Genomic DNA, 17591 nt, shown 5'->3' on the forward strand with positions numbered 1-17591 from the left:
TCAAAAGAAGGTAGGCCTCAGAGGGGATTTAAAAAATGCTCAGGGAGTATGAGAAAGGAAAATGATGGAAGATTATGGTTAAAGACTTTGAGGTCTTAGAGGTGCAACTGGTTTGACTGATAAGGCCTAATGTGCAGCTATACTTGTAAATGAAGCAAAAGAAGTGAAAGAGGTTTGGCATGGTATTGAACTGGTTATCAATACTGGTACTAAAGTTGTAGAAAGTGATGGGAGGAAACTGGAGGAAAGGGAAACTAAGTCTGATGAATGTCACTGGAAACGCAGATATGTGTCCTGGGAGTCAATTAGCTACAGAATTGAGGGAAGTGGCTTAGAAAAGCTCTTTGAAAAACAAGACTCTGTTGAGAAATGATTTTTTAAAATGATGTTTAACTATCATCATGTTGTTGAGTACAGGAAGGTGGTCTTCTGTGACAGGGGCTGCTAGAGAAGCAACATCCTCCAAAAACAGAAGGTTTTACTTTAGAGGAAAGGATAAATAAAGCATTTCAGGAGTTTATGCACACAGTTACTCATAGAATACTAACCCTTTCTGTTAGTAGAGGAAGATGAAGAGATGTTTGAGTAGAGGGAAGAACACAAAATTCCTAAAGACATAAAAAATATCTCCAAAGCTTCTAAAATAGCAGGCACATACAAAATTAAGCTTTAGAGAGTACAGTGTACCAACGGAGTCATACCTCTTTATTTACATATTGTACATTTTATTCTAAAAGCTAATTTACATGTATTCTGCCAGAAAGTCAAGTTGGGATCTGGCACCAAAGAGGCAGACTAAAGTCCAAGGACAATTTTCTCTCTGCCAGGCACAGGGTCTAGCCCTATCAAATACAAGGCACTAATACTAGTTGCAAGGAATGAGTAAACATGTAATATTGCAGTAACTAACTGCCGTAGCCACATAAGTATTATGGTAGAGTCTTCATCTCAAGTTTCAGCATTGATAAAGAGTAGAAAGAAATAGAAAAGAAGAGAGAAAGCAAAAGGGAACTGGTAATAACAGTAAGAACATCTTTCTTGATGGGCATGTCTCAAGTTCTGAGCTCTTCCAAGAGATAAATTCAGGATAAGTCTTCAGACTTATTCTGTTTACAACTGAAGAACAAAAGAAAACTAGCAATAGTCCATCTTTATGACAATAATTAAAAATAAATAGGTAGGGCTAACTCTAATACATGTTCTCAGAAGCTGTCAGGCAAATTTCATTAATGTGACTCTTCCAAAAAACATTTATCATCCCACTGAAATTGACTTACAGTCCATACAATGGAATACCTTATATGATCCTTGTGCCAATGATTTGTTTCTTGATTAAAAGAAATGTCATGTAAATGATTATATCTTAATTCCTTTGTATTTCTTAAATGGTCTTCTTTATGTGTAGGATGACTAATATTCTATAACTGCAAAATATTAACATAAATAATTCTAACTTCCACATAAGATTGTCATGAGGATTAAATGAGCTACTGAGGATTATGAGCCAGGCATACAGTAGGCATTTGTTAAATAATAACTAATAGCTCCTATTATTATTTACAGGCATCAATTACAATTTATAGACTTGGAAAATACTGTCAAGCTTAATTATAATGACTTAAATATAAAAATCAAATTTATTGTGCCCTGACTTACATACTCAATGTGGTCATAATTTTAAGACTTATGAATGTTTAACATATATTTCCATAAAGTACTACCAGGGTCTAATTACTTAGTATTAAGCTAAAGAGAGATTTTCTTATATAACTGATATTTCAGTGCAATCCTAAGTTTTAAAATTGCAGAGATATCTGGTTTTTATTCAAGTGCAATTAACTTGCTTTTAAAGATTTTTATGTTCTGGTATTTGGAATGCCAGATGAAGCACTCTGATACTGTGTCTCTAAGAAGCATAAAAATAACACAGAAATCACACAAATAATGTGAAAATTCAAAAACATAAAATTTCTCCCATTTTAAAACACACTACCATCCTCCCTAAATCCCACGTGTCCCATCTTGTCTTTCTTCTTTATTTTACTGCCAAACTTCTTTAAAGCGTGGTCTACATGGCTGATGCTCCTTACCCACTGTTCCCTTCATATTGCTGCTATAGGAAGTTACCACAGACTTAGTGGCATAAACACTATGAATTTATTATTTTATAATTTTGTACATTCGAAGTCTGACATGGACATCACTGGACTAAAATCAAGGTGTCAGCAGGACTGCGTTTCTTCTGGGGCTCCAGGGAAATATCTGTTTCCTGGCCTTTTCTAGCTTCTAGATACAGGCCACCCACATTCCTTGGCTTCTGGCCCCTTCCCTCATCCTAAAAGGCAGCTATGGCAGCTGAGTCACTTCTCACATCACATCACCTGACCTTCTCTGTAGACACATCTCCCTCTCACCCTCCTCTCTCCTCCCTCCCTCCCTCTTCGTATTGTGTAAGGACCCTTGTGGTTACACTGGCCCCACACCAGATAATTCAGAATAATCTCTCAATTTTAGAGTCAGCTGATTAGTGGTCTTAATTTCATCTGTAATCTTAATTCTTCTTTACCATGTAGCTCAACATACTGACAGGTCCTGGGGGATTAGAATGTGGGCATCTCTGGGAGGACATTATTCTGTCTACCACAGCCTCTATTCATTCCTTAACATACTACAGTACAACCTCCACCTCCATGATAACACCATAACCTAAAGCTAAAAATAACCTCTTGTTACTAGAGTCAATGAATACTTTTCAGTCCTCATATTACTTAACTTTATGCCCTTTGCAAAGGGCAAAAAGGAAAAGAGTGTTTCAAAGGCAGCAAAGTAGCACAAAAACTGCCTCTATGGATCAGCCCAAATTGAGCCCCTCAAAAATGGTTATGTTAACCCACTGAATTTTGGGTTAGTTATGCAGAAAAAGACAACTGATATATTAGCAACTTGTAGATCATGCTTATAATTTAGTGTCTTGTTCAAGATCACACAGTTAATAACCAAAACGATCTTTTTATTTTAGCAGAATAATAGCCCTTTAATTTAGGTCACACATCTTTCATATTAGGAAAACAATTTATATTTCATTTCAATGACACATAATTTATGCAGATATTTAACAGTAGCAAGTAGATTTCACTTTATTATTATGAAATAATATTTCCTTCTTGGATTCAGAATAGCAAGCCATGTGTGTGTATGTGTGTTTGTATGTATATGGAAAGGCAGGTAGAGAATGGAGGACAAAAAAATAGCCTTTAAACCAGTAAATTTGTTTCTTAAAACAGTAAATTAATTCTGAGAATTTGAACTGAAGATCTCTACAAAATTTCCAAGATTCTTAAGCAACTCATATCATTCTGACAATTAATACCTTATGGAATTAACGTTAGGGTAAAACAGCACGTGCTCTCCATCAAAATTCTGACTTTCTAAGTACATACTGCTGCACAGTTTCAGGCTGCTCGTCTTTGCACATCTGATTTGACTTAATGTTGAACTCAGAAATCTCTCCATTGTTCTGCAGTTCATACACTTTTATTAGCAGATGGAGAAAGTGAAATTCACAGAGACATTGGGTTACATAAGCTTTAAAGTATTACTAAAAACTACAGCCTAAATAGCCCATTTTCCATTTAAGATGCAAAAGGATAACCACAGAAAGGGCTAGCAAGCTTATTTTAAGGCTATGTCTTGCTCGTGCAATTGCATGGAAGTCAGCTTGTAGGAGGGGAAGTCGCAGAGTTAACAGAAATCCTACATCTCCTGCTTTCAAGGAAAGATTCTGTTCTGCTTTCACTCTCCAAACACCCAAACACCTACTTATTTCCAGTAATACTCTGGCTGACCTCTAGACATCTAAGCTTTCTATTTCAAATTCTCCTACTTAGAATTTCTCTCTCTCATATTTCTTCTTAAATGGTGGCACCTTCCAAAGAGCTGTTATTAATTCCCACATGCTCCCTATGATTCAGACCACTTCTCTCTTTTTTTCTCTCTCTCTCTGCACTGTTACTTGGTCTTCTTTATAGTTTTTTTCCTACAAATTTTCCTCTTCCTTCAGATATGCTTCACTTCCATGAACTCCCATACCTCTTGTTCTCATTTCTACCTACTCTTTCTCCTCTGGACCACCCAAATCTCTCTTGATAGCTCCCTTTTCTTATCTTCTATCTAAAATATAGTCTTAACGTGACATGCCACACAAACCTGAAAGTCATTTCTTTTTAATGTCATGCCAAAACCATCTCAGTTTATTTTTGTTTGGTTTTAGCTCAACATTCTAATAGTACACTCTATAAATGCATTTCAGCTTATCAAAATCATTACAAAGTTCTGACTAAGAACATCTATCAGTCTTGTGAATTAGTCATATTTACTTCAAAGCAAGGAAGTGTTTTCAGTTACTGTCTGTTTCGTCATACTAGTGACTGTAATATATCATGAACCATTCTGTTACCATCTCAGCAAGCATCCTCACCCTTACAATTATTGAGATGAAACCAATACTCAAAAGTGAAACTTTAATTTTTAAATACCTCTTAACTCCATTGAAAGAATGACTCATGATCACAGAACTGTCTACAAGGCTGGGATGGCATTCATTACTGGGAATGATCCTTGGCATTACCTTTACAAACACTTTGGTGATTTGCTTATTTAACATCTTGTGAATTCTGATTAATGTAACAATTTATTACAGTCATAGATCAGCTGGTGTTTCAACAAAATCACCACTAACAGAAACCAGAAAACATCAAAAGAAAAATTATTTTTACAGATTATTTTCCACATAGAATTCCCTCCCAGTGTTAGCTGAAATAAATATGAGTTTTAAGAGAGAGAGAACAGATAAAAATATTTTTATATCTCTTGTTGTAACCATGCACAGGTACAGAAAAAGTTATAAAAGGAGACATGATCTCCACGTTACAAGATTTGGGAAAAGTAAAAGAAATATAAAGGGAAAAATCCATCAAATCCAATATCATTAGCTATAAATCAGAGGCTTAAAAGATATTAATGTTGTAGAATTAAAAAAAAAAACCCAGAAATGTGACTTAACAATAGATAACTTTAAAGCAGGGGTCAACAAATTACAGACCAGAGGCCAAATCTAGCCCACCACCATTTTTGTAAATAAAATTTTATTGGAACTTGGGCCAGGCGCGGTGGCTCATGCCTGGAATCCCAGCACTTTGGGAGGCCAGGGCGAGCAGATTACCGATGCCAGGAGTTCAAGACCAGCCTGGCCAGCATGGTGAAACCCTGTCCCTACTAAAAATACAGAAATTAGCCAGGTGAGGTGGCACATGCCTGTAAACCCAGCTACTTGGGAGGCTGAGGCAGGAGAATCGCTTGAACCTGGAAGGCAGAGGTTGCAATGAGCCGAGATCACGCCACTGCACTCCAGCCTAGGCGACAGTGAACTCCATCTCAAAAAAAAAAAAAAATTATTGGAACCCTACCATGCCTATTTATTCACTACTGCCTATGGTCAAAGAGACCTTAAGGCTTGCAAAGCCTAAAATATTTACCATCTAGCCCTTCACTGGTCAAAGTCCTGATGCCTGATTTACAAGATGACAAATACAATATAAATGAACAGAAGGCAACTACCAGTAAATACAGCATATTGTAGGAAACAATCACACATACTCAGTTCAAGTAGAAATGCTAGTCTATTCCGTATCTGGTTACTAAAAGCAAAATGTCACAGGTAAGCAAATGGCAAGATAATACTAACATTGTAATAATCTTATCATTTGGAGAAGCCTGTGCAAACAAGGCGAATTTAATCCCAATGGAACAAGCCCCATCAAGAAGTCTACAGTGAGCCATAAATACTAGTAGGCACATGATGGCAGCCTAGACATGAATCTCCACATCTGCTCCTAAAACATCTTTAAAAACAGCAAGAAAAGCTGTAAACCTCCATGACCTACTCCTTCAGCAAAACTGAGAGAAAGAAAACCCATATACACCAAACAACATGGTTCAGGGCAGGCTAAGAAGGAATTGGGCAAGACATGAGCACTGTGGGAAGGTAGGAAAATGTAGTAAGATAGCAGGATATAAAACTAATATATAAAAGTAATAGCTTTCAGCTAGAAGGTATGGTGGAAGAGAAGACCCCATTTACAAAAGCAACAGATGACAGAATATCTAAGATTCAGTTAAGAAACATGGCTAGGAAGTAAATGCTAAAACACACCTGAAGGTCTTAGAAGGATTTCAACATGAGCAAACATACCATGTTCTTGAATTGGAATAACCAATATCATAAAAATGTCAAGTCTCCCTAAATTAATTTTTTAATTTACAGCAATTCCAGTGAAAATACCTTACGTTTTTTCCCCCCAAAACCAGACAATGTGATTCTAAAGTTCATGCTGAAAAATAAACCAACAGGAAGAGTCCTCCAAAAAGCTCTGAAAAATAAAGGCAATGAAAGATCAGGGGCAGAGGGCAACTAACCTTACCAAGAATTAAAATACATTGTAAAACCTTGATAAATTAAAACAGTATAGTACTGGCACATGACTTAACAAACCAAACAGAAAAAAATCAAATAGACCCAAACATATATGAGAATTTCATAGAGGAAAAAGGAAGCACCTCAAGTCAATGTAAACGTGGACTTTTAACTAAACAGTGTTGGGAAAATTAGCTATTTGAAAAAGATTAAGTTGGATCCTTATTTCATGTCATATGCCATCCACATGGATCCAAGTTCTCTATGCAAAAAATAAAACCATGCAAGTACTGGAAGAAGACATCAGTTAATTCCTTTATAAACTCAGTAGAGGAGTAGAGGAGGTCTTCTGACTATGACTCAAAATCACAAGCCATAAAAATAATTTTAAAAATAAATTTTACTATACATAAATTTTTGCATGGTAAATGCATCATAACCAAACTCAAAAAAATACATGGGAAACGGGAAAGTATTTACAATGCATACCAGAAATGATTAATTACTTTACGAGCTCCTAGAAATTGAGGGGAAAAAAGAGGCAAAGGGTACAAACAGATAATTCTCGGAAAAAATACATATGGCTTTTTAAGCATGTGAAAAGATGTTCGGCCTCATTCAGTAAAGAAAAAAAGAAAATTAACTCTACAATGAGACACTACTACTCACCTATGAGACAGGCAAATGCCCAGAAGTTTGAGAATACGTTCTGTGGAGAAACAGGCACTCTCAAACAATGCTGTTGGGAATGTAAAATGGTACAACTTCCATGGAAGTGTATTTGGCAAAATTAGAGATGGCAAAAAAGGATGGGTGTGGTGGCCCATGCCTGTCATCCCAGCACTTTTGGAGGCCGAGGTGGGCAGATCACTTGAGGTCAGGAGTTGGGAGACCAGCCTAGCCAACATGGTGAAACCCTGTCTCTATTGAAAAAATACAAAAATTAGCCAGGTGTGGTGGCATGCACCTGTAGTCCCAGCTACTCAGGAGGCTGAGTCAGGAGAATCACTTGAACCCAGGAGGCAGAGGTTGCGGTGAGCCGAGATCAACATCTCTGCGCTCCAGCCTGGGCAACAGAGCGAGACTCCATCTCGAAAAAAAAAAAAAGAAGGGATGGTGAAAACACAGACCCAGCAATCTCCCTTCATCAAGCCTACAGGTTTTTTCCCCCAAACAAGTAGAAAATGACATACGTGCAAGTTATCCCTGAAGCATCCTCATAAGAAAAGATAAGAAACAATAACCCAAGGTTCCCTTCACAGGGAACCAGTTAAGTATACAATGGAATGGAACGAAGGACTGTGCAGGAATAAAAAAAAGAACAAGGAAGAGCTTTATAAATTATATGGTGTTCATATGTTATGTTACATTACAACCACATGTTACATTATGTTAAAACCAGTATCAGGGCGGGCGCGGTGGTTCATGCCTGTAATCCCAGCACTTTGGGAGGCCAAGGCATGCAGATCACCTGAGGGTCAGGAGTTAAAGACCAGCCTGGCCAACACGGTGAAACCCCATCTCTACTAAAAATACAAAAATCAGCCAGGTGTGGTGGCAGGTGCCTATAATCCCAGCTACTCGGGAGGCTGAGGCATGAGAATCACTTGAACCCAGGAGGTGGAGGCTGCAGTGGGCCAAGATTGCACCACTGCACTACAGTCAAGGTGACAGAGTGAGACTCCATCTCAAAAAAAAAAAAAAAAATAGTGTCCAAACACCACACAGAATATTTTCACTTCTAGGAAGAAAAATATAACCTTATGATGAAGGGATCAGGCTGTCACTATGTAATCTAATCTTAGAATCACTAATTGGGAAAAATATATAACATCATTTATGGTGTATTCCAGCTCAAAACGTTTAAGTTTAACCTATTGAGCCTTTAGATCTAGCTTCCCAATTACTACCAGCATTCAGCAGAGGCAAGAATAAGTTAAAAGATACTACAAGGACACAACCAAGTGAGCATTCCTGGATTGGACAAACAGCTGTAAAGCATAATTATGTTACAATTAGTAAAATATGAAAATGGACTTGTGTGACAAATGGCCATGAATTCTTTCTAGTTCCCCTCTTCAAGAGGTGAAGTCTATTTCTGCATCCCGTGAATCCAGGCTGGTCTTGTGTTGAGAGTGAGGCTATGTGAGTTCCAGTGCCCAGGCTCAGGAGGCCCTGCAGCCTCCACTTTTGCCCTCTTGGCAGTAGTTGCTAGCTGCCCTGATACTACCATGCTATGAAAAAGCTGATCTACTGTACTGGAGGATGAGAGGCCATATAGAGGAGAAAAGAGGTGGCCCAGCTAACAGCTAGCACCAATTACCAGACATGAGAATGAAACCATCTTGGACCTCACAGCCCAGCCAACTCTCCATCTGAACACCAGGTGAGTGAGCCCAGGCTGACCATTAGAGAACTGCTCAGCCAACCCATGGGATCATGAGAAAATAAATCATTGTTTAAGCTATGAAATTTTAGGCGGTTTGTTATACAGCAATAAATAACTTGTACAACTGGGTTTTAAATGAAAATTTATTAGCTGGGAAAGGTAGATATCATTAACGGAAAGATCTGCTTACAAATCATATACGGGACAACCTCATTTTGATAAAACACACAGATAGACATACAGACAAAAAGACCTAGAAGAATATATACTGATAACAGAGGGGTATATAATAAGGTTCATGCTGGGTAGTGAAAATAAGTTTTTATTTTCTTATTTTTGCTGTCCTGTATTTTCTGTATGCATATATACTGCCTTTGCAGTAATAAAACTTTAAGAAAACACATATTAAAAAAAAAGGTTTATAGTATTTACTTAGTCATCAGACAAACTGTTAGCAAGGTTCCTGAAGAGCTAGACATGTAGGTTCTTGCTAATACCTCACAAAAAGCTGGATAAAGTCAGTCAACCAATAAACCTTTTGGGACTGTTACAGGCTGAACTGTATCTTCCCAAAACTCATTATGTTGAAGTCCTAGCCTCCAGTACCTCAGAATGTGACTGTAAATGGAGTTAAAATGAGGCCCCTAGGGTGGACCCCAAAGCAATCTGACTGGTGTCCTTACAGGAAGAAGAAATTTGGGCACAAAAAGAGATACCAGGGGCACACATGCATAGGGGGACAACATGTGAAGAGGTGGTAAGACAGTGGCCATCTGCAAGCCAAGGAAAGTGGCCGTGGGAGAAACCAACCCTAGTGGCACATTGATCTTGGACTTCCAGCCTCCAGTACTGTGAGAAAATAAATGTCTATTGTTTAAGCCACCCAGCCCTAGCAAACTAATATAGGGACCAAGTGTATAGCACGATATTTGGGAAACTGACCTAGTGTGCATTAGGGCACTGCAAACAAATAACTGAACCATTAAAACAGTTTATGGTCCTCTTCTAAATTCCTGAAAAGTTTTCATCTTTAAAAGTCAACTGCTGAAACAGGCACAAAGAATAATTGTGTTAAATAAATTAATGTGAACAGAAGATAGAAGGGCATGATTTCTAAATGCAATGCCTCACTCGCTGTCGAATGAATATGTTGTCCAGTTCACATTCCATTCTTGACTTAGCATAAAAAAATGGGTTTTCTTGTTTTGTTTTGGATTTGTTTATTTAGGGCCAATGACAAAGACCAAAAGTAATGGAGAGCCAATAACAAAAAAGCAACATGATTAAGGACTACTGTTTTGTAGTCAAATACAAAATATTTCACTCATATCTATTTACTTCTAAATTTAACATGTTTTATAAAAAATTACAATTTTAAATAATTTTAAAAAGTATATTGAGTATAGTTAAGAGAACAGAAAAAAAAAAAAAAAGAAGAAGAGAGGAGACAGAAAGGGCGGGGGCAGGCTAGAGCATAATGGTGCAGAGTCCAGGAACCTGTTTTCTTACCAGCTTCTGACTCGGACAACCTTAGACACATGATTTAACTTTTATGAGTTTATTGTCAAGGGAGAAACGTGAAAAGATAATCATTTCTCAAACAGTCCTCATGGACTTCCTAAGGCTTTCCTGGAAATTCTAGGGTAAAGAATAGAAATAAACTGGTAGGGCTTGGTACCCTTAGGCCCAGATAGAAGCAGAGCTACTCCTTTCCATTTGTTTTCCATTTGAATTTGTGTGTTCATTTGAGGGAAGGGTCCTGCACTAAAAATGTTTGAAACCGCTGTATTAGAATGCTCTGTCACCTACAACAGTCTTATTGTTCATGTGGGTAGATACTGAAGACATACATATCAAAAAAATCAATAACATAGCAGATACACACAGGAGGCAGAATGAAGGGCCAAATGATATTGACTCACTGGAACAATAGGCAAATGATAACATTAATGGGGACTCTAAGAGGAGAGAAGAGAGTGTGTCCTACATGAATAAAGATTTAGAATTGTTAATTGATGGTAAGCATTGCAAAATGAGCATGAAGTGTAACATCATGGCTCAAAAGGTGAATGCAATCTTAGGTATCATTAATAAAAATATAATTTCTAATATAAAAGCATTCAATAATATGGCCAAATATATATTAAAAAACCAGTTTGTATTACCAATAATCAAAGAATACAGGCAGCAATTTAGGGAAACAGAAGACAGACATTGGAATGATTCAGACTTGAGCTCCAATCTTCAAGCATACACAAGATATGTAACTTCAGGACATACAGCTTCCAGAATGTGGACATCACTAATGAGGGGATCCTGCAGTGCCTTTGTGTGGGTCAGTGATATTATGGAATACACCTAGTGTAATGGCTGGCATACTGTAGGCACTCAAGAAATAGCTAATGCTTGCAAAGCACTATGTGAAATTCTAGCTCATTTAATCCTTACCATAATTCTAGGAGAGAGTTATATCACATACACACAAATTAAAACAAGCACGGGACCAAAATGGTAACAGATAAAATCTTCAACGATGGTAGAACACTAGAAGCACTGCCATTTCTCTAGTGGGAACAGAAGATGGTGGAACTTTTCTGCAAAGCAGTCTGGGAATGTGTGTGAGGACTTTCCCAAAGATCATATATAAAGGTCCAGCTCTATTTGAGAAAGGAATGGATTCAGAAAGTGCCTAGGGTGGAAATGGGAGTGTAAAGGGCTGACTGATTAGTAGCTAATCAAGTTTTTCACCAGGAATGCAAAGCATCTCTAGGAAGAGAAGTCTTTTCTTTCTTTTTAATTTCTCTCCATTACTGGTTTCCATGAACGTCCGTCCCCTTGTCAGCCTAAACCTGTTCATTCTGAGAACTCCTAAAGCAGAAATTGGCCCACTTCACCAATCAGTTCCTCACATTTGAATGGAAGCATACTGCTCAGGGAGGTAGACACCCCTAACAATTCAAATGTTTCTTAACATTAATAAAGGAAAGGCTGCAAGTGACAGTTCACAGCTGTAATCCCAGCACTTTGGGAGGCCAAGGCGGGCAGATCACTTGAGGTCTGGAGTTCGAGAGCAGGCTGGCCAATATGGCAAAACCCCATCTCTACTTAAAATACAAAAATTAGCTGGGCATGGTGGTGCATGCCTGTAGTCCCAGCTACTCAGGAGGCTGATGAAGGAGAATCACCTGAACCTGGGAGGCGGAAGTTGCAATGAGCTGAGATTGTGCCACTGCACTCCAGCCTGGGTGACAGAGCCAGACTCTGCCTCAAAAAAAAAAAAAAAAAAAAAGAAAAGAAAAGAAAAAAAGACTAAGAAAAGAGTGTGGAATAGAAGGAGGTAAATTCTTCCATAATGGCATAATGGGAGGCCTCAAATCCAGAGCAATGCATGATATTCCAGGAGATGCCACCACAAAGAATGAAAATCAAAATATTTCACTTCTACTAAGTCCATAGTATCTTGCCCTTTAAGTACATTATAACTTAAGACCCAAAGAAAAGTGTTTTCATAAAAAGTCTGATAACAACTGACACTTACCTAAAATGAGATGAAGTTTGGTTTCTGTCTGGAAAGCATAATGTAATGTCACCAAAAATGGCGACTGCCTAATGTGCTCCAGGACTTGTCGTTCTGTCCTTGTATGCTCTGTGGTTTTGGCCTTTTGAACGATTGTTGCCTTTTTCAAAACTTTCATGGCATACAGCTTTCCAGTATCATGGCCACTTATTTTACGAACTAGAAATACTTTTCCATAAGCTGAAAATGAAAAGAAAAAATAAAAAGAATTAAAATGCTACACAGGCAAAATGGTAATTTAGTGGAACTAAATTTATTTAATGCACAAAAAATACACTCTTTAAAGGAAAAAGTACCCTTGGTACCAGTTCAAATAGTTATTTGATAGATTTCTTCAATTTTATACCAAATATATTTCTAGGTCTAACCCTTAATGTTTACATATCTAGCCACTGCTGACAAAATTATGCTTTTACTCTTTTACTGTTATTCTCTCCTCAATATTTTTAGCTGTAGAAAACTAGCTGTTATTATGGTCAACTAACCACAATCCAATTCTGGAACAACCGGGACATTTTAGACATCAGATAAAACTTCTAGATATATATATATTTGTTACTGATGTAGACAAATGAAGGCAGTTCTTAATAAGAATTTCATATATATATAAATCAAATGCCTCAATTATTCCTCTATACTTATAAAAAAAAGCCTAAAGCAACATAAGCTGACATTATATGAACAAAAAAGATCTTCAGACTTAAAACATGAAAAGATCCTAAACTGCATACAATACGACAGAAGCCCTTTTGTATCTCTGGGCAGTAATTTACAGCTTACTAGGTCAACCTTGCCACACTTTTCATAATAAGGACTCTGTTGGGCATGATCCTACGTGTGGTGCCCCTCCTCCAGGTGGAGGAATTGGGGCCATGTGGGCATTGTGCCTGTGGGCAGAGCAGGTTCTCTGCATTTATTTTCTTAGAGAAGTGGGCTAGGGCAGGAAGAAGTGGAAGGAAGAGGGAGGAAGAAGGGAAGACAAAAAAACAAAAACACTTTGGGAATGAAAAGGTGAGTCCCCCACTTCATCCCTACAAGGTGTCAATTCTCTACAGTTAATCTGTTTAAAAAGGCAAATGCTTTCTGGGATGTTTAAGTCCAGTCTCTCTGTTAAATGCTTTAATCAGACCATTATTGAGTTAGTTTGAATTCTGGCCCAGATCAATATTCACACTCTATGGCATTTACCACCTAATTCTATTGTAATCCACCCACTAGAAGAAGGGAGCTTTAAGGGAAGGGTTCTTGTACTCCGTATGTTTTTCAGTTCAGTACTCTGGGAACTGGATTAGTACCAACACACAATGTGCAAGAGATCAGTGAAAGACTAATAATCCTGAGAAGGAGCGCCAACATTTATTAAGGACTTGCCGATGCCCGGCTCTGCACTAAACATATCGATTCACTTAATCCTCAAAACAGCCAGTGAAGCTGGTGCTTTTAGCAATTCTACTTCAGCCATGAGGAAATGTGTTCAGAATAGTTACAGAACTGGCCCAAAGACTGAGGCAAGAAGCAGCAGAACTGATTCAAATGCAAGGAGTGTGACTCCAGGGACCACACTCTGAACCATAAATGAACAAAAAAGTGATTCCTCACAAGCGCTAGTAATCAGACATTCTGGATCTTAATATAACCAGTACTGTAAACATACTGAACACATTCCAGGGCACAGAAAAAGTTCACAAAGATTTGCGTATTAGCTCATCAGAAATCCAATAATTGTAGGTTGAGACCTTAGTAAGGCAGAAGTGAATCAACAAGATGAAATGACAACTTTTGGAACCTAACAAATTAGGGTATACAAATAAAAAAATGTTTGTCTATTCAGAAGCAACAAAATGAAGCTAGAAAATACTATGCACTACACCTTCCAACAGGGAAAGCCACTATATAAACTCAGGAGAAGGTAAAGTCTTCCACAAGCAGCCCTGAAACTTCTGTGTTCCTTACATACACATGGCATTTACCCTAAATTCTTGTTATCCCAGGTTCCTAACTCCAGAGCACTATGGTTTTTAGAAATTAGGGAATCCATCCATGCTCTCAAAACCAGGAATTCTTTCCACAAGATCACCGAAACATGGCTGTTCAGCTTCTTCCTAGTACATCTATCCGCAACATAGGTGTTGACCATGTGACACACAGGCTGCTGGGTGTTCGAACCTAACATCTGAGTACTTGTCAGGCACTTATGATATATATAAACTCATTCGATTCTTACAACATTCCTATAAGGAGGTGAGAACTATTATCTCCATTTTATAAATGAAGAAACTGAAGTATAGAAGAGTTGGGTCACTTGTCCAAGATCACACTTGCCATTCAGTCTGACTCCTGGGCCCACAGTCTTACCTGTGGTCTACCTGCTTCACTTAAGTGAATGACCTCATAGGCAAATAAATAGGGAACCAGAGATTAAATAGAAGTCACAATGCAAGTTAGGTGTTTTAACAGTGAATGGACCCAGTGCTCCTTCTTCTAAGAGGAGGAAGTTTTGCAAAACGGCCCATTTTATTGATGGGAGGCTCTGTTTGAAAATCTTCCTTATATTGCCAGGCGTGGTGGCTCACGCCTGTAATCCCAGCACTTTGGGAGGCTGAGGCGGGTGGATCACCTGAGGTCGGGAGTTTGAGACCAGCTTGATCAACATGGAGAAACCCTGTCTCTACTAAAAACACAAAATTAGCCGGGCATGGTGGCCCACACCTGTAATCCCAGCTACTCGGGAGGCTGAGGCAGGAGAATCGCTTGAACCTGGGAGATGGTGGTTGCAGTTGAGCCGAGAGCGTGCCATCGCACTGCAGCCTGGGCAACAAGAGTGAAACTTAGTCTGAAAGAAAATCTTCTTTATATTGACTGGAAGCAGGCCATTTTATAATTTTTATTTGTCCTTCTATATCCTCTGGACTTAAAAAAGAGTATCACTCTTCTTCTATAAGATAATCTTTTAAATATTTAAAAGCACTATCATGTAATCTCCATACTCTTTCCTCCTTAAACCAATCTCAAAGTAAGATGACTCCGAGACCTCTCACCATTAGGAGGTTCCACTGATATGTTCTCTGGGGTTGTAAATATTTTTTCTTTGATTTCTTTCTGTTACTTTAAAAACTATTGTATTTCACTCAAAATATGCATGAAGTAGCATAGGATGTCAATATATATGATCAAATAATATAAAATCATCCTGATTGCTATGTTACAATCTATATGATCAAATAATACGCAATCATCCTTGCCATGTGATAACATCAAGAAGTTTCCCAATCATATGAATTAAAGACCACGTACTCTGCCAACGCAATTGTGTTCATCTATCAGACAGTGTCAGGGAAAAACTATAATGAAGCTCACAAATATTTTGTTTTTACTTTTATAATTGCCATGATTAACATTTAAGCTACAATGCTTCACCACATGGTAAGTGCCACTGGATGCTTATTATCAACAACATTCAAGGAGTGCCTTACAACATTCCAAACAATAAGTATTTCAGATAACGATCTTACTTCTAAGAAGGCTGTGTAACTAAAACATAGTTGCCTCCAAACAGTTTTGTTTTTGAAGCACCCATAAAGCTGTTTATCACATTGCCAAATGGGAAGAAAACACATTCCATACTGGAGAGATCTTGAAGAAGCCACCTTACCTGGTTAAGCTGGTTTATAGCTCAGAGCAGAGAAGGAAAGTAAAGTAGTCCTTCTGTTGAATAATGCTATCTATTCCAGAACCACCTTTTTGTTCTCCAATATTTTAAAAGCGGCCATTGAACCTGGAACTGGTGGCAATATTCTTTTCTTTTAGTTTGCAACTGGATGAATGACTGCCTGCAAGTGCAGCCAACTCCTGCCTTTCATTCACTATGTGTGCCCTGACATTATTAATCTTATTTTTAAAGTAATTTTAAGAAACTGCAAAGACTACCACAGTGAAAATTCCTTTGGCAAAAAAAAAAGATAAACAAAGTAGGGACTGGGTTCAGTGGCTCATGCCTGTAATGCCAATACTTTGGGGGTCTGAGATAGAAGGATCACCTGAGGCTAGAAGCTTGAGACAGCAGTGAGCCATGATTGCACCACTGCACTACAGCCTGTGTGACAGAGCATGATCCTGTCTCCAAAGGAAGAAAAAAAAGATAAAACAATAGTACTTCCTGTTGGATGGAGCTGCTTAAAGAAACTACCTTCATGCCTTACTAGGTATGACTCTCTAATTTCTGCATCAACATGCAATGGCATCAAATGCTCAATTAGCAATCCTCACAGAAGTCGTGTCTACCGCTGTTAATCTTATCAACTACATCAGAGCCAAGGTCTTTTCGAGATACTCTGTTAAGAAATATAAGCAAGGGGGCCGGGCGCAGTGGCTCATGCCTGTAATCCCAGCACTTTGGGAGGCCGGGGCGGGCGGATCACCTGAGGTCAGGAATTCGAGATCAGCCTCACCAACATGGTGAAACCCCGTCTCTACTAAAAATACAAAAGTTGGCCAGGCGCGGTGGCTCACGCCTGTAATCCCAGCACTTTGGGAGGCCGAGGCGGGCAGATCATGAGGTCAGGAGATGGAGACCATCCTGGCTAACACAGTGAAACCCCGTCTCTACTAAAAATACAAAAAATTAGCCAGGGGTCATGGTGGGCACCTGTGGTCCCAGCTGCTCGGGAGGCTGACGCAGGAGGATGGCGTGAACCCAGGAGGTGGAGCTTGCAGTGAACCAATATCGTGCCACTGCACTCCAGCCTGGGCAACAGAGCGAGACTCCATCTCAAAAAAAAAAAAAAAAAAAATTAGCTGGGCATGGTGGCGGGTGCCTGGAATCCCAGCTACACAGGAGGCTAAGGCAGGAGAATCGCTTTAACCCAGGAGGCAAAGGTTGCAGTTAGCCAAGGTCGCGCCATTTCACTCCAGCCTGGGGGACAGAGCAGGACTCCGTCTCAAAAAAAAAAAAAAAAAAGAAAGAAAGAAATATGCGCAAAGTATGGGCACAGTGGCTCATGTTACAATCTCAGAACTTTGAGAAGCAGAGGCAGGCAAATCACTTGAGCCCAGGAGTTTAAGACAAACCTAGGCAACACAGGGAGACCCCGTCTCTACAAAGAACACAAAAATTATGTGGGTGTGGTGGGGCATGCCTGTGGTCCCAGCTACTT

General features: G+C 38.7%; 1 protein-coding gene across 3 annotated transcripts in view; it reads right to left on the minus strand.

Moving 5' to 3' along the window:
* Positions 1-17591, minus strand: part of RPS6KA5 (ribosomal protein S6 kinase A5) — a 206662-nt gene that overhangs the window by 110720 nt on the left and 78351 nt on the right. For all 3 annotated transcript variants that reach the window (XM_019009810.4, XM_019009809.4, XM_055361218.2), the window contains exon 3: positions 12400-12618. In XM_019009810.4, the coding sequence (XP_018865355.2) occupies positions 12400-12618 (219 nt within the window). The remainder of the gene's footprint in view (positions 1-12399; positions 12619-17591) is intronic.

Source organism: Gorilla gorilla, chromosome 15 (assembly GCF_029281585.2).
Source record: "Gorilla gorilla gorilla isolate KB3781 chromosome 15, NHGRI_mGorGor1-v2.1_pri, whole genome shotgun sequence".
Lineage (NCBI taxonomy): Eukaryota > Metazoa > Chordata > Mammalia > Primates > Hominidae > Gorilla > Gorilla gorilla.